Source organism: Lathamus discolor, chromosome 9 (genome assembly GCF_037157495.1).
Source record: "Lathamus discolor isolate bLatDis1 chromosome 9, bLatDis1.hap1, whole genome shotgun sequence".
NCBI classification, from domain to species: domain Eukaryota; kingdom Metazoa; phylum Chordata; class Aves; order Psittaciformes; family Psittacidae; genus Lathamus; species Lathamus discolor.
The window spans coordinates 3,014,079-3,038,395 of NC_088892.1; the positions used below are offsets into that span (position 1 = coordinate 3,014,079).

At 45.3% G+C, this 24,317-nt stretch overlaps 1 protein-coding gene across 1 annotated transcript; it reads left to right on the top strand.

Moving 5' to 3' along the window:
• The first annotated feature begins 1,003 nt into the window (after positions 1–1,003).
• LOC136019495 (G-protein coupled receptor 83-like) lies at positions 1,004–9,912 on the top strand. The gene is made up of 4 exons (XM_065689776.1): positions 1,004–2,700; positions 4,987–5,112; positions 7,182–7,315; positions 7,799–9,912. The coding sequence occupies exons 1-4, from the start codon at positions 2,323–2,325 to the stop codon at positions 8,421–8,423; spliced, it is 1,263 nt and encodes a 420-aa protein (XP_065545848.1). The 5' UTR covers positions 1,004–2,322; the 3' UTR covers positions 8,424–9,912.
• The last annotated feature ends 14,405 nt before the right edge of the window (positions 9,913–24,317 follow it).

Genomic DNA, 24,317 nt, shown 5'->3' on the forward strand with positions numbered 1-24,317 from the left:
CATGAAAATGAAAAATTAAAAAAAAAAAAATTTAGGACCCAAGTAGTGTCAAAGTGAGAAAACACAAGGTCTTCTACAGGAGCAAAGGTTCACTCTGCACAATTCAAATTGATGTGCTTGAAAAGGTGCATTTCTCCTGTGCTTTCTCTGTTTGACTTAGAGGAGCCAGCACAAATGTTAAGTTATAATACATGAAGAACACTTCTGTCTGTTAGAAGCAGCTCAGAATGTTCATAAGTTGCTAATAACTGCAGCAAAGCAGCATGTGACTGCTTAAGTGTTTGAACCTTTGACAAATTAGATCGGTTTTGCAAAGAATGCTGTAGTATAGAATAGTGTGCCTTTGGCAAGAGGGGCATTTTGCACCACTCAGGTTTATCCACCTAAATGCTGCTCTGCCAGGTCGTCCTTCGAATGCACAACAAAGAAATGAATGGGAACTCTGGCGAATAAGCACATCTAGTGTAGGAGCCAAAGGATGAAGCCCTGCATGTTCCCATAGCCTCTGTGCAGAGATGCTGATGGGTGCTTACCCACCCTGGGGCTGCTCAGTGCAGGCTCCTCACTGCTCTGGGGCTGCAGCGATGCCATGTGTGTTACATAGGGCACGTGCGTGTATACAGATACACGTACATACACATGGTGGCATTCACCAACCAAGCCATCAGCAGCAATTTCTGCGAGCCTGTGTCTCTGGAAGACGTGCAACCATTTCTCCTTTGGTAGCAAGGAGTCCTGCTTCTGACCTTCTGTGTGCCACAGCCCTCCACCTCTATGGCTGTGATGTCTTCCAAATAAAATCCTGACTGAGGTGATTAGTGTCCTTATACAGTAGAAACTATGAAGAAGAGGATGAAATGGCCCACTAGCCAGTTCGTGACTGGCTCAGCCCCTGAGCAGGGTGCAGGTATGGGACATCTGTGGGCTGGGAGAAAAGAGGGGTCTGGGGATGCTAAGAAAGTCTGGTACAAAACACTTATGGCAAAAGACATTCTGTGTTGCCATACAAATGCTGGGATACCAAGTCTGTCAAAACTGAGAAGAAGTTGACATTTGTCTCCAATCCTGTACGCAAACCTGCCTGTTCCCTGCTCAGCCCCTCTGCCTGCTCAGTGCCTGGTGCTGCCAGATGCCCCTCACTGTGAGCACGGGGGCCCATTGCAGGAAGACAGCACAGAAAGCTCTTCACATCTGCATTTCTGAGCTTGGAGCCTGCTCTGTAAATGACTGCAAAGGAAGGGAAGGAGAAGACAAGGGATTTGCATCCAGATTGCTGCTCTTTGCCGTGGCTTTCCCTGCTGTCCTGGCTCAGTGCACAGGGACTCTCCAGACACACAGCAGCACCCTGAAAATTCTGTTCTCATTTTCATGTTTCATTTTGCTTTTTTACACTGTCCTCCATGACACAGGAGAGCAAGAAGGGGACAGTGTCAGGCACAAAGCCGGGAGAAATACTCAGATGCCCTCCGCTTACTCTGCAACAGAGAGAAAGAAAGATGCTGCAAATTAGTAAAGATGCTTCACCCCATGTCGCTGTTGTGCTGGGTACACAGAAAGGAGGAGGAGGAGAGAAGAGATGAGGAAGACAAGGACACATCCTCATTCTCTCTATTTTGCTGCTCTGCTACATCTGCACATGTCAGTCTCTCCCATCGTCTATGTGTGTGTTTGTGATACACCTCAGGATAAACGAGGAAGAAATACGCCATTGGCTATTTCCTACACGGTGTGTCATCTGGCAGGCGGTATATATCACAGGGAAAGCAGGGACCACTCAGTCTCTCAGCAAAGCTGCTTCAGTGTGTATAGCTCAGAGACACTTTGAGGATGGAAAGAAAAGAGAAAAGCAGCCCTTGCTTTTCTGATTCTGACAAGCTCTAAAAATACCTGACGGATGAAGGACTATGTGGAAAGCAAATCAAGTGGATTTCCAAGAAGTTGTTGTGGGACAGAAGCAGAACAGTGTCCAGAAGGGAAATATTAACTAGGATTTCTTCCTGGGTGCAGAAAAGAAAGTGTTGGGAATCTCTGATATTTCAGCATCTGAGTCAGCTTCTGTACAGAGGACATATGGGACTGAAAAACGACAGCAGCTGGAGAGTTCCTTAAACAAAGCTCACATGCAGTCAGCATAGGAACAAGGACCCATTTATCCACTCTTCTGTGTAGTTTGCTACCACAGGGCAGATTTTTAAAATGCAAGGGGGTGTGTGCCCTCCTGCAATCACTGACTTTAGCACCTGAGCTGCCAGTAAGAAAGGCAGGAGGAACAAGCAGCCTGCCCAGGGACACAGGCAGTACTGGAGCTTTGCTTCCCAAGCCATGGGCAGGCACACGTGGTTCCCACTGCAGTATATCTCCAAGCCCTTCTGGAGAGCAGAGAATCACAACACAACCAACTTCTTCTCTGCACTGTATGGCTTTCCTAACAAATCTTTCTTCCACAGTGACTTGGACCTGGAGGACTTAGGGGACTTTGGCAGAGGGACCCGATACGAGGGTGAGTCCCAGAGCCGGACTGTGAAGGCACTGCTGATTCTAGCTTACTCTGTGATCATCTGCATCTCACTCTTTGGCAACATCCTGGTGTGCCACGTGGTGATCAAGAACAAAAGGATGCACTCAGCCACCAGCCTCTTCATCGTCAACCTGGCTGTTGCCGACGTGATGATCACCATTCTGAACACCCCCTTCACACTGGTGAGCATTTGGCTTGTCTCCGCTTTGGTGGTGTCTGTGTGTGCCTGTCAGCTGTGTGCACGTATATTGAATGGGCCAGGAACAGGCTAATAGGCAGAGTTTCTTTTTTGTCCCCCTCCCTTTTTCCTTTTGCACAAGCTGCTGTCGTGTCCCCTGCTCCCCACCACCCCTTGCAGCAGGCAGAGCTCAGTGAGCAGAGCTGGGACACTTGTGCCCCCTCCTCATGTCATTTCTCTTCAGCTCTCCTCCCTCTTCCTAGGACAGTGCCAAGGCACAGATGTCAAAGTGCTATTTGTCTTTTAATGGGGAAGGTAGCAGGGAGAATTTTGACACTAGGAAGTCCAACTAACTTCCAATTTCCTATGGGAATGATTCAGGAGAGGTCAGTCTTTGTAAAGATGATTGTAGGGGAAACTGCTACGTCTGTGCTGAACTGTGTCAGCTTGACATGCCTCTCACTGGGGCACTACAAACTGCTTTTTGCAGCTGATTGTCCTTTTCTTATTTCAGTTACTAAGTAATATAAGACATAAAAAACTATTAAAATAATGAGGTGGGAAGAGTTAAATGGATTCATTACTTGCCTCACTGTCACAAGCTATAAACAATGAGTAAGTAGGACTCTGTGTATAGCTGAATTTGACACAACCCTCTGATTCAAAAGTGTCTCGTGTACTCCTGCTTCAGTCCTTGCACAAAGCTGTGCCCACAGAGTTCTGCCTTCCCAAAGCAGCTCCTGAATTGCCAGTTTGTATTCACCTGTTCTTAAATTGATCCTGTTTCTTTGATGGGGTTTTTCCTCCTTGCTCTGGCAGGATTTGCATCCCATAATCTATTCAGGGGAATGTAGTGCCCTCTCGTGTGTTTGCATGATAGTCACGCATTAGGCACAAGTAATTAAATAACTGTAATCTCTTGGGAAGGAGCTTTACATTAACTTCAAAGAAACAGCATTCTGCCACACGTTCAGTGACAGAGTCATTACTACTGGAGTTGTCTCTATAGGGAAATTAATTGGATTAATTGAAAGCAGACTAGCTACTTGACTAAATTTCTGTGTGGACAAATGTTTTGTAGTAAATGTGCTTTATTTCAAAGTGGCTTCATTTCCTTCCAGAATGAGTTACATTAATTTGGAATAAACATTGTCAGGAATAATAAGGGGGTGAGAGAACAACTGTTATTTGGAATAACGTCTCCTGCAGAAAATCCACAGTAAGTAGCACCCTCTGGGAACTCGTAGGAAATGCCACACTGCCCTTGCCACTGCAGGCTCATTGCCCCACTCCCCTCCCAAGAGTGGCTGGATTTCATGCCTGGGTGGAGATGGCTCCTGTACCTGCAGCAGTCAGATCAATGAGGGCAGCCCAGCCTGTGATGTGCGAGTTGCTTTTTCAACTGGAGGAGAAAATTTTCATCTGTCTGTGTAACTTAATTGACACCTCTGAAATTGCTGTTGATGCATCTCACAAAATGTGCTTAGAGGAGAGCTGGGCTTAGACATCGCAAGCAAGATCCTGACACCCAGCTCCATGCCCTGTTTCTGAGCGTGGCTGGTAGCTACAGGCTCCAGGAAGTGTATGGACATGGGGCAGGCAGGCAGGGATGCTCCACAGACAGGCATTCTCTCGCTCGGAGGTGGTACCTCGCTATTTCAGTACCCTCAGTGGTTTTTTTCTTTCATGAATTTCTCTAAGGTTTGAACCCATACAACTTTCAGCACCCACAAATTCAAATGTGTAACTATTTTTAAGAAAGCAAGCTACTGCTCCTCCCTGTGGAGCCACATCAAGGAGTTGAGATAAATTTATACTAGATATTAAGAAGAAATTCTTCCCTGCAAGGGAAGAGACTCTAGCACAGGTTGCCCAGAGAAGCTGTGGCTGCCCTATCCCTCCAGTGTTCAAGGCCAGGTTGGACAGGGCTTGAAGCAAGCTGCTCTAGTGGAAGGTGTCCCTGCCTGTGGGCAGGGGTTGGAACTGGATGATGTTTAAGGTCCCTTCCAACACAAACCATTCTGGGATTTTCCAGACGGACAATGTTACATTTACCCATGCACATGCAAACACACATACAGAGAGCACTACTCAAGCAGATTCTTTTGTGACAAATCTCACCTCTGTTTCAAAGCATCTTGCATAGTTACTGTTTTCCCAGAAAAACTAATGCATCTGCAAAGCATAAGGAAACTATGAAAGCATTTGTTCCTTACAGTACTCCTGGGAAGCCTATTTGGTGCTCTTCAGATAATGCACATTTTCTGATCCAATTTTTTCTGTTCTTCAGGTGCGGTTTGTGAGCAGTACCTGGGTTTTTGGAAAGCTGATGTGTCATGTAAGCCGGTTTGTTCAGTACTGCTCTGTTCATGTCTCTGTGCTGACCCTTGCAGCCATCGCTCTGGATCGGCATCAGGTATGTGATACACATGATCCCTAAGTTTGCTAGAAAATAAGGCGCTAAATAGTTTACCCCTCCTTGAAATCCAAGTACCTGGAAACCTGGTTTATCTCGGGAATCAAGGAATGTAGGGGAGAACTCTGCTTTTCATGGTGGTAGACAAAAAACTCATGCTTGTTTTACAGTGAGGATGACCAGACACTGGAACAGGCTGTCCAGAGAAGTTGTGGACTCTCTGTCCTTGGAGATACTCAAAACCTGTGAGCCCTGGACAGCCTGCTCTAGCTGAACCTGCAGTTCACAGGGCATTGGACTAGGTGATCTCCAGGGGTCCCTGCCCAGCTTAGCCACTCTGCCAAGTTCAGTCCTGAAGGCACAGCAGGAATATATACTGAAGTTCGAGCACCAGCAAGCCAAGGCAGAATCTCAGCATGAGTTTATGAGGAATCTCACGGTTCTTAGGCTTGCCTCACTAGTTTGGGATACCTAAGACTGGAAGCATATTCAGTTTGAGGTGAAAAATTCTTCTCTTCGCCCTGCCCTGTTACTTTTCGGCACATACCAACAAGGAAAACCTCACAGATTACAGCATAAACCAAAGGGTTGCCTTGAAGTAGAGCAGTTTGTCATGTTTGTTTAAGCTGGTCAATGCTGTGCGCTGAGAGAGCAGATCCTGCAAGGCACGCTGTCAGCCAGCGAGTGTGGTGGTGGAGTCACTAAAATGTTTGTTGTTGAAAAGCAGCTTCACCTGGGAAATAACATGGCTAGATGAAGTTCAAAATGATAACAAATTCCACTCTGATTGTCTGGGATGGGCTCCATCTGGTGTCTGAAAATTACAGTGACTGACAGAGTGTCGATCATCCACTTCTGTCTTTTTTACTGAAAAAGTCTGGTAGTCTGCCCTTCCTTTGTGCAGTATTGTAGCTCTTGAAAGCAAAGTGTTTTGATAATGATTCATTTTAATCAGTAGATTCTGGGTTCATTGCAAGGCATGGCTAGGTATCAAGAAGCGTTTGTTTAAGGGCAAACACAATACCTACCTTTAAATTCAGTGGAGTAGATTGCTCAGAACTTGAATTAGCTAGTGTGGCCCAAGGAGATAAAAACAGAAGTAAGGATATGTCACTGAGCAAAGAGAAATCAGCGCTAGTCCTGAGAGGTACCAGAGCAGACAGGTGCTCCGGGAGAGCTGTAGAAGCTTGGTGAAATAGATTCTTATAATGGGACTAGAAAAGACATGCCAAATACCAAAGAATTCCTCAGCTAAGAGATCATTTGGATGACACGAAAGGTCTATTTTTAATTATTGTTTCTTTGCCTAATCTAATCATCCATAGTGCATGTAGCTCAACAGACATCTAACCGTGATGATCTCTGAAGTCAAGCTGATGGGTGACAGAGTGTTTCTCTGCTCAGGACTCGGGTCCAGCAGTAGCACTTAACACTTGCACAAACCCTTACATTTTCCAGATGTTGTACTCTTTGATGTCTGTAAAATGATTTTTAACACTGGAGGGATGTAGAGCTGCTGCAGTACTTCAAACTGTATCATGATGCTCAAAAAGTGACCCAGATGTTGTCAGATAAAGTAGCCCTCCTTAGCAGCAAACATGCGTAGAGTACACCATGCTGTAGCCAGTACTGCACAGAGTAAGCTGTGAATGTAAAAGGGACCAGCCTTCAAGGTTGTCAGTCCTATGCTGGTCAAGGATCACATTCGACCTTGGTTCTCCAGTATCTTGTCACTCTGTCCTGTGTGTCCACCAAATGCAAATGCTGCAAGCCCCATGGTTGCCATCTGTACTGGAGACCTTGTCTCCTAATTAGGAGACTTTCTGCATTCCCTGGAGTACAAATCAGAGCAGCCTCTTGGCTTTCAACTTGTGCCACACTTCAGGTCCATGATGAGCATTTTGTGTTGTCCTAGAAAGCACACAGGCTGTTCGCTTCTTAGTGATCAGCAAGAAATTCTAGCTCCTGGATATGAACAAAGCAAAGATGCATTCTTTTTCTTCTAGAGCTTGCTGCTTGTTTTTATCAATTGAAGACACTATAAATCCTCATGTATAAACTCTCTGCAGGTTATTATGCACCCTCTGAAGCCACGCATGTCCATGGTGAAAGGAGGAATTTGCATCATTATCATCTGGGTTATGGCCAGCTGCTTCTCACTGCCTCATGCCATTTATCAGACTTTGACAAGATTTTATATTGGGTAAGACATTTACATGGTGCTTTTTTTAATATGACACAAGCAGCTTAATCAAAGCTCCACAGATTCTAAGGGACAGCTGTACCTCTATTATTAAAGAAGAAAGCACGGTGACACAGAGAAGTCTCCCTTCTGTTTCACCGGGTGGTGTGTTTCTCACAGAAGGACAGTGCAAATCAATGAAATTGCATTCAGGTTAATTTGTTGTCACCTCAGAGCTTCAGAAGAGAGGTGCTCTTTGTCATTACAGGGCACAGATGTCAATATGGATTATTTTTTTATTTTCTTGAGGATGTGTTAAAAATATCTTCACTGGGGCAGAAGGTCAAACTTAAAGCAATTTTTTTCACTGAAAGTAGCACCTTGTTACTGAATGACTGCTGTACCTTTACTGAAAACTTGTAAGAACATCTGAGACGTTTGTCCTCTGGGAGTTGTGTGCAGCTGGTAGTGGAACTGACAGTTCTTTCTTTCTTTGATCATCAGAAACAGAACAGTACGAATGGTCTGCCTTCCCAGCTTCCCTCCTCCTGCTGATCTTTTCTGGAAGTATTTGGATTTGACTACTTTTGTGCTCTTGTATGTCCTGCCCTTGCTTGTCATCTCCATCACATATACCATGGTGGCCAAGAAGCTCTGGCTGAGAAACGCCATTGGGGATCTCACTATGGAGCAATACTATGCCCATCAAAGGAAAAAGAAGATGACACTGAAGATGCTGATGGTGGTGGTGGTTGTGTTTGCAGTGTGCTGGTTCCCCCTGAATTGCTATGTGGTGTTGATCTCCTGTAGGGCCATCCACAGTAGCAATGCTCTGTACTTCGCTTTTCACTGGTTTGCCATGAGCAGCACCTGCTACAACCCCTTCATTTACTGTTGGTTGAATGAGAACTTCAGATCTGAGTTGAAGTCCCTGCTGTGTGTGTGCCAGCGAAGTAGCGCAGCCCAGAGTCATGCTCTGCAGTCCATCTCCCCCCCTTTCAGGCATGCCTGGGTTGAGAACTGCCATTGTAAAAGAGGCAGTGCCTGCCAGAAGGCAAGAGTATCCTCCCAGAGGAACTCTGCAAAGACAGATATATCTAGTGTTCAGCCATTTGTGGCAGAAAACTAAAGCCTTCATCTGCTGGCCAGGCAGCATTGTGTTATAATTGCAGAGACACAGGAAAGAATTAGTTGGAAAGGACTGCTGGAGATCATCGAGTCCAGCCTTCTGCCCAAACCAAGCTAGCTTCAGCGTTCGACTGGATTGTTCAGGACCTTGTCCAGTCAGGTCTTCAAAAATCTCCAGGGAGGGACTGCCCACACGTGAGCTCCAGGATGAGGGGAGTTGAGTGAGTTTTTAATTGGAACAGTCAGCAAAATAAAGGGAATTCTCTAACAGCACACAAATCTTTCATAGACTAAACAAATAAGGGGAACACACACCAACTGATGAACATTGATTTAAACTAGACAACTGTTGATGTGTATAGAAACACTATCAATTCCTTCTTTGTGTTTCTTTGTAATTTCTTCAAGGTGAATAATGTTTATAGCCCTCTACCTTTCCCAGGCGGAAAACTGACGTTCGTTTTGTAACTGTACATCCTCTGCTACTCCTTACAGAAGCAGCACTTTCTTCTGTAAGAATCCGCAGCCTGGCAATGTTGATCTGCCTTCAAAGAATATTATTTCCCTGAGGTGGTTGTGAAAGCTCACATTTTGTAAAAGGCTGGCAGACTGCCACCATTATATACAACCTTCATCTGGGTGCTCTTGCTTCAATATAGCTCTGTTAAAATTTCCATATGGTTGTAATACAACAAGATTTGATTCACCAATGTTCTTTGAGGGCTGATAACAGCCAAATAAAATATCTGTTTAAGGGCCCTCTTTCTCCTATGGGTTTTGTGTAACTTTTAGTCTGGAGAAGAGAAGGCAAGGGGGGGGGACTTTATTGCTTTCTGCAACTATCTGAAAGGAGGATGGGGAAAGGAGGTGGTTGGTCCCTTTTCCCAAGTAACAAGTGATAGGACAAGAGGAAATGCCGGGAAAAGGTTTAGACTGGATATTAGGGACAATTTCTTCACCAAAAGGATGATCAGGTATTGGAACAGGCTTCCCAAGGGAAATGGTGGAATCACTGTCCCTGGAAGTATTTAAAAAGTGTGTACATAAGGCCCCTAGTGACATGGTTTAGTGGTGGACTTGGTGATCTTAAAGGTCTTTTCCAACCTGGTTGTTTCTATGATTCTACAGCTTTAAACTTCTGGAAGGGAGATACTCCTTCTCACAAGACTATTAACAAGGAAGCATAGACTGCTGCTCCTGACAGTCTCAAAGCCATGACCAAAACTTACATTTGCATGTGTTTTGACATCTTTCAGCATGAAAAGCCCTTTGTAAAAGCAGAGCTATGATCATGCAGATGAGGAGTCAGCTGTGGATGTGTGCCGACTACAAATGCCATTTCATTCCCACGGATTTTGTTGTTGTTCCATGCAGTTAAATTGTTGGTCTCAGCAGCACTTCTCCTGGATGCTTCAGTCCAGACAGGAACATGGACACTAACTTGAATTTAATTCTTATTCTTCAATAAACACTTCCATGAGTGGAACACAGATGATTTTTTGTGCATTTCTCCCAGGCGCTCCTGCTGGGATGCTCGGTCATCTCCTGGGGCCCCTTCCCCTTCAGGGGACTCCACTTTCTCCCTTACCTGCTACCAAGCAGAGTAGGAAAGGTGCACCACTGGGATTGCCACATCTCTGCCACACTTCTTTGAAACTGCTCAATGAAGTCATGTTTGTTTGAAAGGAACTGATAACAACTATACCAAAAGCATATTTTTATTGTCATCCCTGAAGAGCCATTTCCTATATGCCTCCTCATTTTGTCTATAATTGTGATAAGAAGAAATCTGAAGATTCACTTCTATGGCTCTCTACCTCCCGCACACATTCATATAAATGTGTCTGGATGGTAACCTGAATTTAGACTCAGTTTAATATATTGCTATTATTGAATAATCCAGTGCTCATTGTGCAGGTGATAAGCTTGCTGGTGCAGTAATTATTAGCTAATTGTGTAATTATTAAGCTGGTAAAACTAATAGAGATTTTACTTCTACTGTGGACTTTGTCCATTTTTTTGAAGCTTTGATCACTGACTTGAATTCAAGAATTGCTTCTTGTTGATGATTGTCTTTCCAAGAAAGGCATTAGCTCCATGATGCTATTGTTTGCACAGAGATGGATGTCTGGTAAGGTGAGGAAGAGTGGACCCCATATTTTACACAGGAGAATGAGAAGTCATTATACTTTTTTTCCTAGGAGAAATTTTCAGCTTCAGCAAGTGGAAAATCCTTATCTGTGGCATTAGCACCAACCCTTAAACTGCCCCTAATTAATTTTCATTTTTAATTCTCCTGATCAGAAGTGAACAACAGTAAATGGGATCTGTATTGACATTCCCCTCATAGAAACCATGTGTACAGCTGTCCTGCTGTGCACTTACATTTCTGAAGGCTGCTCACTGGCAAGGTGCTGCTCCTGGCTGTGCCAACACAGGGATTGATGTGAGAGTACCAGTGGTGGGGGTACAGCATTGAGGGACCTGTTGGAGCCCAGGGAAGACTGGGCTGAGGGACGTCTGTGGGCCTGGGGGTAGCACACAACACGTGATATGTTGTGTCTTGTCTGTCATCCACTGTAAATCCAAAGGTCTGGAAGACTGGAGCTGGTTTTTCAGCTGGAATGTGTCACTCTGAGGCCCTGACATCTTGCAATTCGTTATAGGATTAAGATTACCAACATGACTCAATTATTATATTCCACAATTACACTTCATTGCTTCTGCTATCCCACTTCTGTTCATTTGCTAAATCAGAGTGGTTCATTCCTCCTGTGGTTTGCTCTGCTTTATTCAAGCCTATTTCAGTGAGGTATGGAACCAGTTTTTCAAGTGAGAAGACCCGAGCATCCCAGTCCCTGCTAATTCCAACATCACAACCGACCTGCTGGAGTCTGGGGCCACTTCCGTGGGCTTTGCCTTGTTGGCTCAAAGCTCACTTAGTGCTTGTTTCCCAAAGGAAGCTTTGTGTTAAATAAGCATGAAAATACAGCAGATCTAATCTACGGAGGAGCTACCATGAAACCCAGAGCTGAAATACAAATAGTTAATGAGTGCTGCTGCATCAGAGCCACTGAGGGCACAGCAGCCAGCATCATTACATGGGACAATGAGTTTCAGAATGTTCCCAGAACGTTTTCTGGAGCGGTTCTACTGAAGGATGACAGTAATGAAGTTTTCTTGTAGACTGTTGGGACACTGCTTTCCTCTGCGTCCATTGTCCCTGCTTCAGACGAATGTTTGAGCGTCTTTTTACCTTTTCAGCTGAGTGCAGCTGTTTGGGTTTAGGGTGGAGGGAAGTCACTGGGGTGCCGGCGGGCACCGAGACACCTTCACGGGCAGGCAGTGTGTTTTAGAGGGACGCCCGGTCCCGCAGCGCACCCACCTTGCCCAGCCGCTCCGCCGCAGCCGTACGCCCCGACGGGGCGCCAGGGGGCGCTGCGTCCCGACGTGCGCTGGAGACGCGGCGCTCCGCCCGCCCTGGGCCGGTTCCTGAGCCGCTGCGGCCGTGGGGAGGAGGCGGAGGGTGTGAGACGCGCGGTTTCTCCCCGAAGCTCACCAAACTGCGGGGTTTCTGTAGTGTTCCAGCAGGACGAGCTCTCAGAGAATCTGCAAAATCATACGAAAACGTTAACTCGAGACTTGAGAAATACAGCACGAGCTTGGGCATCAATTCGAAGAGCTCTGGTCATCTGCGATACAAGATGAGGTAATCGATAAGAGATTACCCGCGTGTGTGCGCTCGTGTCTCCGGAGGTTCACCTGCAAACCCAGGAAAGCCGGGTCCTGATAACCCACCCTTTCCCAGGGATGTACCTCAGTTTAAGTCATGGAATCATAGAATAGTTCGGGTTGGAAAGGACCTTCAGCACATCCAGCTCCAACCCCCCTGCCATGGGCAGGGACATTTCTCACTATACCAGGTTGCTCAAGGCCCTCTCCAGCCTGTCCTTGACCGCTTCCAGGGTTGGAGCATCCAAAACTTCCTTGGGCAGCCTGTGCCAGTGCCTCACCACACTGGGAAGAATTTCTTCCTTATATCTAACATAATCTCTCTTTGAACCCCTTGCCCCTTGTCCTGTTGCTGCATTCCCTGATGAAGAGTCTCCAGCATCCCTGTAGCCCCCTTTAAACACTGGAAGCTGCTCTGAGTTCTCCACGCAGCTTCTCTTCTCCAGGCTGAACAGCCCCAACTTCCTCAGCCTGTCTTCATATGGGAGGTGCTCCAGCCCCTGATCATCCTCGTGGCCTCCTCTGGACTTGTTCCAGCAGCTCCATGTCCTTCTTATGTTTGGGACACCAGAAGAAAAAATAATCATGCACTGCTGATGCCAGTGCTGTAGTTCTGGAGCTTTGCCTGCCATCGAGGCAGAGATCTCCTGGCCTCAGACACAATAAACATCTGAGAAGTTCTGTATCTAAGTTAAAATAACACAATAAAATAAGTAAGATAAGGTTTTAGCCTGACCTTGAGTTTCTAATGCATCCCTTCTGGGTAATAACACCAAGTCCCAAGTTCCCAGAAGAGCACAGATGGACGAAGGAAGCAGGGCAGTGATGTTCAGAACACCTCATGGGCAGATCTTCACCAGCCAGCCCAGCTGAGGGCACATTGGCACAGATTTGTACTCACAACCGTAGAAAACAGTCAATAGAAAACTTTAACTTCCTGGACCTGTGCTGAATACTAAGTTAGCAAAAGAGTTCCTTATTATTATGCTGCTTTTTACAAGGAACCTGTGGGCAGAGGCAGTGTGACTCACTACAAACACTGGGATAAAAAGGCACTCTGCTAAAGAATAAGGAATCTGAGAGTAAACTCCACTGAGTGCCACCATCACATTTTTGCTGAGCCTCAGGACATTGCAGGGTCCTCTCCAATAACTTTTTTGTTATTCAAACTACTATGAATAGGTCTTGATGGCTAAATTGAAATGGTCAGTCAGCACAGACAGTAGCCATATACCGCTGATACACCGCACTTAAAACTTTGGACTGTCCCAAAAAAGACAAGGTAGGTAGCAGACTCCCAGTGAAGCTGAAGCAAATGGTGGTGGTATCAGTTTTCCTCCTCCGACATAATGTTTCTCCTTTACAGCTTATGGTTTGTTAGTAATTACATTGAACCTAAATATACACAAAAGCCCACAATTGGAAGACACTTGCCCTGGGGAAGTTAAAACAGATAAATCCCACAAATATTTTTCCCTGTTATTAACATGTAAGTAACATCTTCCAGAGTTTCATCACCACTCCAGAGGATGTTTTGAACAATGTGCCATCTTTTTTCTCCATTTCTTCTCATGAGTTGGCATCCTGGTTTTCCTTCACTCTTTTCCTGAGTCCTCTACATTAGTCTCATTAGTCTCAAAATCACAGGATTATTTTAAAATTATGTTATTTTAAAATGGAAAGAGGAATGTATGCAACATTTGTTTCCATCAGCTGACAAACGCCTCACATGTCTAGGCTGAAATTGCTCTTCCCAAAGCTGGAAAACTTCCATCCCAGGGTGAGCAGTGAGGTGCAACTAGTGCAGCCACCCAATCTTGCAGCTGGAGAAAACCTTGTCAAGGCCCTGAATCCTCCGGAGCTTTGAGATGCTGCAAGGGAGCACCTCAAAACCGGCATCAGGGCCCTGCACAGCCCTGGGCAAAGCTCTGTTTGAAAAAAAAAACCCACCCCCAGACCAAGGTGCTTTTTAACAGAGTAATAACTCCAAAAGAGATGTAACAGAAATAAAAGGCGTCACGGATCCTTTCTGCCTGTTGTGTCGTGGCAGGTACTGGGCTGTACCCGAGCAATCTTCTGCCAGCCTGCAGCTCACCACACCATCTCCTGGGAAAACACTTTCTTCCCTATGCTTCTATGCCTGGGCCATGCCAGCTCCCTGTACTTACTGCCTGCCTCCCTGTCCTTGCAGAGGCCATAAGTGCCTCTGCTGCAGGCTTGCCACTGTATGGAATGATGATGTTGGTGCTTATTTTCACAGTGCTTTGCAGAGGGAAGACACCAGAAATGCAGCTTCTGTCAGTGATGGAGGAAAATTAAACAGGGCCAAGGTTGACTGCTGCCGTTTGACATCTCTAATTCGAGCAGTAGCTGATGATGCTCCTGAGGGGATCAGACCATGCTGAGGTCTGTGGGACCTGTGACAGTGAGCTGACTGTCACACCCTGGCTCTCTCCCTTGCTACAGCCAGTCAGGAGCATGGTGTGCATGTCTGTCCCCTCTGGGCTAGAGCTGGCTGGTGCTAACAGGCAGTGAAGGACTCCCAGGTCACCTCCTCTCCCTCCAAGGGTTGGCAAAGCTGTCACCATCCACAGCCATGTGCCTTCTGAAAGCCTCCTCCAGCAGGGACTGGTCATCGCAGCTGCTTGGAGAGCCAGGGCTGCTCTGCCTATCACCAGCCTTGCTGCAGGACTGCTGCCTGGGCACAACCAGCCTGCTGCTTACTCACATGTATCTTGGAAGAAAGCATGAGCACAGGATAGAGGAAAGAGATGAAGGCAAAATCTGCTGTAAGTCTCTGCCCAGGTCACAGTAGGGAGAGGGAAACAGGCCGGGAGTGGGCTAGGCTCTGCCCATGCCTCAACTCCATATTGCCCTGTAAGGGAAGCAGTGCTGGCTCCCACTCTAAAACTTTACTCACTTCCCCATGTTGCTATTTTCCCTTGTCACATCAATCCAAATCTCGTTTTCTCATCACTGCTTTAGCATCTGAAAGCTGAAGACATAATATTCAGTCACCTTTCTAAAATTAATGTCTTGGTAGAGCTTTTCTGAATGAGTAGGGTAGCTCAAACCCACACTTCACTAACACCTACTCACCTTCAGTATTGTGGGTAATTACTTCATATTCGCAAAGTTCTGTGAATTTTAAGTGATGAATATTGCTATTACTTGTAATTTCTCCTCTTTTTTTCTACCTCTACACAGCTCCTGCTGTGTTTAGCAACAAGGGTCAGGGTCAGCTGCTCACTCCTGGAGAGTTAGTGCCTGAATACAAAAGCCCTGTGTGGCAAAAAGGCATGGCCCAGTGTGTGCAGAGAGGTGGCAGAATCAGACCATAAATAGATTACTATAAATCATTACCTGTTTCTACAGCTTTCAGGAATTGAACAAAACATTTCCTTGGCTGTGTATCTGAATCAATATAGCCTTTGCTGTAGCCTGTTGTGCCACTGCTAAACATGGGTCACAGGAAGGTTTTCTAGTGATGCACTTGATGCTGTGCAGCAGGTTGGGGTGATGGGACCAGGCTCCCCGTGTCCAGCCAGCATTCTGTGGGCTGCTGCTGCACCCACCATCCACAGGCCACATCACCTCTGCCCCTGGGCTGCCCAAAACTGAGACCCACCGGGGACAACCTGCCAGCAAGTATGTACTTAATACCCGTGTATGAATATCCATAATATTGGCCATATTATTACCTGCATCATATTACCCTATTTTATATGCCTCCAGGGTACTTTTTGAGTTTCTCGATGTGGGATCAAGTTTTTCTGTTAATCTTTTGGGGGACTGCTTCCTTCTTGTTACAAGAGCGCAAGTGGGAAAAAGGTTTTGTCATGTCATTTAGAATGAAAAGCCCCAAAGCTTTCAACTAAAGTGTGTTGTAAAAGCAAACCACCACAATTCCCATTACATATTTCTTCCTTTCTTCTATTTTTTTTTTTTATTTTAGATAGAAGTAACAGTGAGAAGCATTATTAAAGATGCTTTGAATCTGATGTCATCCCGAGCTGGAGTGATACTCCTGACAGCTGTTTTATCACACATTGCCAACTCCTGCTTTCAAGAATAATACAATACAGTGTTGTACTTACTCAGGAAGGTCATCAGAAGTTAAAAGTTGATAAATCCAGGAAAATATCAGCTGAACACAATTATTCACAATCACTTACCCAGGCTGTGCTCATTGCGTTTGGAGAGATGCTTCATGGCTCAGAGGCTAAAGCCAGGGCTTTATAGGAGGGAACAACTCTGCCCAACTACCATCATTGTTCCTCTTGTCCTCTCTCTAATGCACTCCAGAGTTAAAGTAGTCACCCCCAAAGATTTTTGTCCTGTCTTAGATGATGCTTATGAGAGTGCCCTGCGTGTTGCCTAAACATACAGAAACCCTTCCTGCGGTTTAGCAGGCTTAACCATACATCTAGCCTGGGGAAAGCACGCTATCATCACTGTCAGGGCAGATAGCAACGAATTAGATGGCTAAATAGGGCTCATAGCTTTAAAAAAATCAGGATTGTTTTTCTTTTCTTTTTTTTTTTCCCCTAATTATAAGAATGCATTCAGGTTACAAAATGCTGGCCACTGATGGGGGTGTCACAGCTGACTGTGGATTCTGTTGAATGACATGAGAAAAGGAATCCAACTTTGTTGAAATCAATGACCCTGCCAAGTGTGACAGTGGTAATCTCCTTCAGGTGTCAGCTGTGTATGTCCCCTGAGCAAGCTGCAGCTCATCGCCTTATCACCCAGAGATTATTTCTAGGAGCCTGCTCTTTTTTTTTTTCTAGGAGCTCTTTTGGCTCTGGTTCTTCAGCATCCTACTCTTCTCTTGCTATTCCCAGCAGATGGTTAGATTATCACATCTGTCTCCTGGAGAAGGGTGAGCTTGTGGCCACAAAATGGCTTATTTTTGGGTTTGGGATTTTTTTATCATGCCTCTTTCTTTATTTCCTGAGTTGATCTCCTGCCCTGCAGGACAAATAATGGTAAACTTGCCTTATGAAATTTAGGGGAGTAGAGATTAAGATGTTAAGCCAGATTCTGCCATGTTTTCTTGTTATGACATGTACCAACATGTATTTTTGAGAAATATCCTTGATTTAGAGAAAGCCAAGCACTGTGAAGTGTAGGTCCAGGTAGAATTGGCTAACAGAAGTTCAAGGACTGTTTGCCTTTCCTCATATCTCTAAGAACAGGTTTCAGATGTGTTCCCAGGGGCTTCTTCTTGGCATTGGAGGTGTGCTTTGGTTTCTTGCTCTGTCTGCTAGGAGCTGGCCTCCACCCTGGGGCTGGCTGTTACGGCTGGAAGTTGACATAATATTGATTTAGTTGTGGTTCCTCTTTTGAATGGAAAAAGACCCTCAAATCTTGCTCCAGAGTGTCGGTTCTCTCCTGGAAGATTGTTTTTCAGTCTGTATTTTGGCCTTTGAGTTTTGGATCCTGACCGTGAACTCAGTCACCATTCTGATTAAATAGTTTTGCCTTTATTTGCTCAATCTGACTGAGCTTTCCAGCAGGAGTACCTTTCAAGCAAGGTACCTAGCAATGTGCAGTTTGTGATATTTTCAGTCTAGGAAACTGTCATGATATTCTTATGTCCCTGGTAATTAGGAGGGGGTGTGTGTAAATGATGGTTCAATTCTTTTGTGGTCTGAGATTTTTAGATGAACAAAATCATCTTATTCTTTCATATCATAACAAATATCTGTCTATTAAACGACTTGATGCTTTTGTGTCTGCCTGAATAGACAGACTCCCCGGGTGTCAATTTGGCCTTTCCACTCCGGTTCTGTTAAGCAGGAGATACCTGTGTCCCTGTAAAGCCCATCATGTTTGTGTTGGCCTCTTCACAGGCATGGCACACTTGAGTCCTCAAACCAGCGTGCCTACAGGGGTGCTGTCATCTGCATTGTACAGCCAAATAAACTTAGAGCTTTACCCTGGGGTACATATGCTGGGGGCTCTGGGAGGGTCTGGGGATGACAGAATGTAATCATGACCTTGGGGGCAGCCAACAGCTTTGCTATATCTCAGGTGGCAGAAAGAACTTGTCCTGATCTCTTGCCCCGCACTGATGTGGATGCTGTCATCCTCCTGCTTGTTCTTCTACCAGGGTTATTATGTTTCACCATGCACTGCCAGAGACTTTAAAATCCAGTATTTAAAATACAGAAAACTCTATTTTTGTTCCCTGTGTGAGAAATGTTTGTTTGGATTTTTTAAAAAGAAATAAAAGTTAAAATATAAGCCGTCATTGTTCCTCTGCTGCTGTATCATAACAGGAGCAGAGAGTCCGGGCAGTGTTGTTCTTGAAAAGGCCAAACATCTGCCAGAGCAGGCAAGCCCCATCATTTCATGAGCTCTTTTAAACCAGGGCTGAATACCTCCTGGTGCTCTGAATAAAGTAAGCAGCAGCATCAGTCTTTGGCTACATGGTGTCAGGCAGTGTGGTTCTCTCTTCTTTGCCCTTGAAACTAGTAAAATTAGACCACAAATAAATGTCATCTGAGATCTGAAGAGATTGTATCACATCTTGGCATTTGTTGCAGTTACCACCCTTCCACGATGCCTTGCGAGTTAGAATAAATATTCACTGAGCTGGTACTTCTGGGACTGTTTTCTGCTTTGTCATACCCAGAGGCTCTTCACTGGTATTGCTAAGTTTACTTTAATCACAGAACCTCTGTTCCTAGAAACTGAGGAATGAAATCCAAACTGTGTGCCAGGAACTTGTTCTTCTGCAGCTTCATCTGCTGTCACGATGTGTTTAACTGATATTCCTAGTGAGTAAATCACAGCTTGTGGAGAGCAGTAGAGCTACAGACTCATGGTCAAACTGGTGAGTGTGAGCTCACTTAAGTGGAGGAGTTAAAGGTGGTGAGACAGCAACGGTCAATGGAAATAAGCATAGCTCACGACAGCTTAGTGGGTGTGTGGCAATTGGTAAGGTGCTATCAGATGAGGCAGCCAGGGCTTACCCTACCCAGGCTCTGAACCAGGCTCGCAGCTTGGCACAGGACCTTTCCCAGTTTTTTGCCCAAGCCAGGCAAAACTGTGAAGACAGGCATAGGTTTTGCTGTTTTCCAATCTGTTTCAGTCTGGAAGTCTTGCTTCACACTTGTGTGCTTCTTCCCATCCTTCCGATCACTTCCCCTAATGGCACCTCCTTCCCCATGTGTCTGGTGGGACCACACCTTTTCTGTCTCCCTCTCTTTCTTCTCCGGTGAGCTGAACTAGTTATTCCAGGAATAAAGCCACCGGGGGAGGAGGGTGCAACGTTCCTTTGCGGTGATTGATGGGCAGTGTGCTTAGAGCTAATAAATGAGACTTTAAAATAACATTAGTCAAAGGGAGGAGCTTGTTGATTGCTAGTTTATGACGGAGTTGCTACCAGACCTGATTAGAATTGTTTAAAGCATCATACTCCTGAAGCATTACATTTCAGATTAGAATTTAAAGGGCTGGGAGCATAACTGGCTGACACACTTACACACATGCCACCATTCATCGTAAGGGAATATTGCAGGAGCAACCTCAAATCTCTACCCTCAAAGGTGCCTCTCTGGTTGCTTCTAATACCCCTTGTTTCCTTTATCTTCCTGTAAAAGCCACGTGCTTTGGAAAGGGGAAGTATGCTTAGGAAGCTGATAATTTGGATAGGACACAGAAAAGAGATTTTGCCCACCAGTGTCTTCTGAGGGGCTTGGTCAGGCAGACTCTCACAGGACATGCCAGATACAGTCCTAAAACTGCAGTAAAATCACTTGAAGCTGCCCTTGTTGGTGAGGAAAAATCCTCTCTTGAGCCAGAAGAAGCTTTGGCCACTGTATGTCTCATCCTTGGAGAATGCTCTTGCCTCCAGCAGACATTCACATGGAAAGACTGTGTTTGAAACACAGGCCTTCCTCTGGAAAGCTGTTCTACTTCATATCTATGTGGAAATGATACATCTAAAATAGAAATAGTTACTCTGCAATCTAACAGAGAACTTGAGCATCCCCACTGGAAGCAGTGCATCACCCTTCCTCCCCAAAGGACATGGGGAGCAGTAACAAATACATGATCTTGCACAGGTATGTGCATGGTATCACACATCTGGGACTTTGGAAAGGATTAAAAACTTGTTCCTAAACTTGCTTGCTTTTCTAAACCCAGCTCCAGGGCCTGTTTTCTGGTTGTCCCAGTTTGGTGGCTGGGCACTTATCCAGGAAGATCTGTCACGTTTAGCAGTGATAAGCATCTGCGGTTGGTAACATGGAACTCTGAACTCTGCCATGTAGCCAGCATTCAATCTGCAACCAGTTCTGCTATTAATACTTTTCTAACTTTCTCCTGTTTATGTGGAAAAAGTATTTAATGACTTAAATACTTCCTCTTGCCCTAGTCATGCATGAGTCCTAAATATTGAAGAGGTCTCATTAATTGTGTTCAGCCTTCAGCAGCCAGTCAATCAATTAGTGTGACTTTTATGGTGGATGGATTTTTTGGTGGTAAAGTCATACCTCAGTCAATATAATATAAAAAAAATCATACAATATAAATAGTCATACAATAAATAGTCATACAATATAAAAAAAATAAAATCTTTCAATGCACAGATTTCTTGGAAAGCTAAACACACACCCCAAGAGCAGGAAAAATGCACTAGAGAAGTGTAAATCCCCCTCAAAATATCATGAAAGAAACACAAACATCTAATTAACTGTGTGGTCACGTTATTTTTCCCTCTCAAGTCTCAATAAATATCTGAGGCATTAGTAACAGGGAAGTGTCCCCTAATCTGCTGCACATGCTCTGCTTTGTCTTTTGACTGTATCTGAGGAGTTGAGCATCCTGTCCACGCACAACAAAATCTTCTGTACAAATAGTTTCTCAGAGTGATTGCACTTCACTAACTGAGCTTGCCCAGAACTTCAAAAATGTCTCTCCTGACACCTCCCCAAGCTGAGATGTAGTTTTTGGCAATCCAGGCTTCTAAGAGATGAGTCTCCAGTACATGTAGCTCTTAAAAAAGGATGCTCAATGATTGCTGAGGAGGACGTGTTTTGTTCAGGTGTCAAGTATTGTCAGTATTAACATTTGCTGTGGCTCAACCCTGCGGCAGCTGGGAGTCAGCCAACTGGTCCTGCATGTCAGACATGTCTCTTGGAAGAAATAAATGCTGCCAAGAAGGCTCTACCCTCTGGGGATCCGGAGGCACTGCCTCCATGTGTCAGAGCTGTGGCTGTGTCAGCGAGTGACATTATCATTTCACCTCGGTGTGATGTGCAGGGTTTGCACTCATGTGCTTCCACAGACACAGCAGAGCCTGGGCTGCTGCTCCTGCCCCAGCCCACTGCAAAGACCAGTGGCTGGCCCTGGGAAGTGGACAGAGCTCATTTCTCACTGCAAAGGGGCATGGTGTTGTCTTCAGGCTAAAGACTGCAGAGGCTTTGAGGTCATGTTGCTGCCAGTCTGCTGGATAGAAGAGGAAGGCAGGCAGGTTTTCATTGTTCTAGTGCCTGGGCAACTCTGGCGTTTATAAAAAAGGTAGTGTGGAAGGAATCAGAAGAGAAAATGCGAGTGAAGTGTGATGTATGTCTCTGCTCGCTGCCTAAAAATGATGCCTGGCACTTGGGCTGAGGAAGAGAGGGATGATTCAGACACAGGACCTCTGAAGTCTTACTCCTGTGTTAATGCTGATTCTCTCTCTTTGCTCTCAGCAAATCACTTAATTCCTCCCCTCTCTCCTCTCCATAAAATGAGGTTAATGATAGCAATTTCTCTGCTTCATTAAAGGGCTGGGTATGAATTAATATTTGCCAAATAACTTAAGACACAGAAGACACGATATTAATGTGAAATAAAATTGCTGCAGAGGAGGTACGGTTTTAAAATTGCTGGGATCTCAGGAATGAAATAGTTGGGCGTGATGGGTCTAGACTGAGGAATATAAATTAAAGTCAAATTTGTGAGATGTGGACTGGAATGCCTTTGGCTGATGCAGTGAAACCCATGAGGGGTTTTTCTGCAAGTAGAGAAACGTGTTAGTTCTGGAAATTGAAAGGAGACCAAAAGTTAACAGCAAGGATCCCAGTGATGTTTTTTTGTCCTCCTTTTTACATTGGGAAGTTAACATTAAACATCAGGATTTAAAGATATACCAGCAGATGAGTGATCTCTCCTGCTTTCCCCACCTAACATGCAAAGCCTGGTCCAGCATTTCTCCCCATACAACCAGTGGAGTGAGGAAGATGAATTCATACTGATGGCTAGATTACGTGTTCATCAATAAGCCTGAAGGAGTTCCTAATTAGTCTATTACTAATAACCTGTTTTCACCATAATTTGGAGGACAAGATGTTCTGGCAGGCAGCTCATGAGACATACAGGAGAAAATGATTAAAAATGAGCCAAAAATATCACCATACTAGCCATGAGTCGGCTCCTGACCTTTCAGATAAGCACTGCAGGCAACCTGAGCTCATGTAGATGGGGTCCCAGTGACCAGGTGAGAGTACCAGGGCAGCTCAGCACAGCTGCATTTAATAGAGGCAGGAGGAAACTGGGAATGTCCCAGAGGGACACTGGCATCTGAAAGGCATGTGGGGATTCAGAGGGGTCTGTCTCCTGTAGTTTTCTCAAAGGAAAGATCAGCCCACACTGCTGAGCATCACTGTTCTGCATGGGAGTAATCCTCATCAGCTCCTTTTAAAGAACCTGAATCACCTGATTAATGTTATTAGAAAAAGAAATAAATTCCAGCTTCCTCTTGATTAGCATTTTAAAGCTTTTTAAGCTTGTATCAAGTCATGTTTGCTCAGGAAAGAGGGCTCCTAAACTCTCTTCTTGTGAAATCTACAATTCTTTGTGAAACAGTATGACTGCAAGAGACACTTTCGAAGAAAAAGCGTGTGTTGTGAGCCTTGCTACAGAACCCAAAAGCTGTCTCTGCAGTGACAGAGGCACAGGGGGAAAGGCTCTGTGGTGTGGGTTTTAAATGCCAAGCTGCTTCTGTGCCCCAGGGTGAGCTTGTCAAACACTTGAGCTGCTGACCTTCTCCCTGTGTTAGAGGAAAACACTCACTTTCGCTCCCGCTACAAATGTAATGCTCATACAGCCTCCCTCATCCAGCTGCTGTGAGGTCCTCTGCAGTGGCAGAGAGGAAAAAAAACACTTTTGCCCTGAGGAGAGATCTGTGGGATCCTTGTCTCCAAAGGCTTCTTGGGAAGCTGCTGAAGCTGTCCTTGCTGGGAGGTGTGGGAGAGCACCCAGTGTGGGCAGCCAGTCCCTGTGGAAAAGATGCCTCCCTTGGGGGCTCCCTGCCCATGGTGGCTTTGCCAGCCTCCTGGCAGTGTTGGCTCACAAAGGGGAGAGATTTCGTGCCTTGTACTCAGGACCCAAAGCTGTGAATCCCGCATAGGTTTGTCCATCACATTTTCCTGCTTCTGGGGAGCTGGGCAGAAAGCTGCCTGGACTGTGCATGCGATGTCTGCACAGGTGGCTGCCAGCAGGAAAGGAACATTTGCCAGCATTCATTCTCTGTTAATGAAAATAAGTCTTTTTTTAAGGTCATGGGCAGAGGAGCTGTCATGTCACATCCTGCTCTTTATGTCTCCACAGCAACTCAGCTTTCTAAACATGCAGAGCAGCCATGGTCTCTCTGCAATAAATTAACTCTGCTTTGTAACAGCAACACCAAGGAGGCTCCGTTCCAAGAATGGGAATGTATGGAATGGCAGCCTGTGAGAAAATGTCACAGTGGCATCTGAATGCTCCTCTGTGCTTTGTTCCCCCTAAGGTGGGTGGTGATGCCTGCATGGTGCTGCACCCAGCAGAGCCTGCAGGGTCTAATCGAAAGCTGGTACATGGAAAGAATAATTCGAAATTTGACTCAATATTTGGTTCCCAAATCCAGAGTCACCTTCTTTTGGGCCTGTGGGTGTTTGACTGTGGATGTTTCATGGCATCATGGGCACAATTGTCTCCCTCCTAACAATGAATTACTCAGCAAGGTAAAACAAGAAAAAGATACTGGTTGTTCTGATTCACAAGGAAACAAGTACTTTTTTAGCACCGTACTAGCAGGACCCGGCATGACATTTTGCCAGAGGGGTGTGAAGAATGAGAATAGGTACAGATTATTCAGCATTTTCTGGGTGTCTGGTAATTCCTTCAC

What these genes read in the sequence shown, in the direction of transcription:
- LOC136019495 (XM_065689776.1), top strand. Translation starts at nt 2,323, where the DNA reads ATGGGCAGGCACACGTGGTTCCCACTGCAGTATATCTCCAAGCCCTTC. An exon ending in TCGCTCTGGATCGGCATCAG is followed by an intron (nt 5,113 to 7,181) that starts GTATGTGATACA and finishes AACTCTCTGCAG; the next exon opens with GTTATTATGCACCCTCTGAA. An exon ending in TTGACAAGATTTTATATTGG is followed by an intron (nt 7,316 to 7,798) that starts GTAAGACATTTA and finishes TTTGATCATCAG; the next exon opens with AAACAGAACAGTACGAATGG.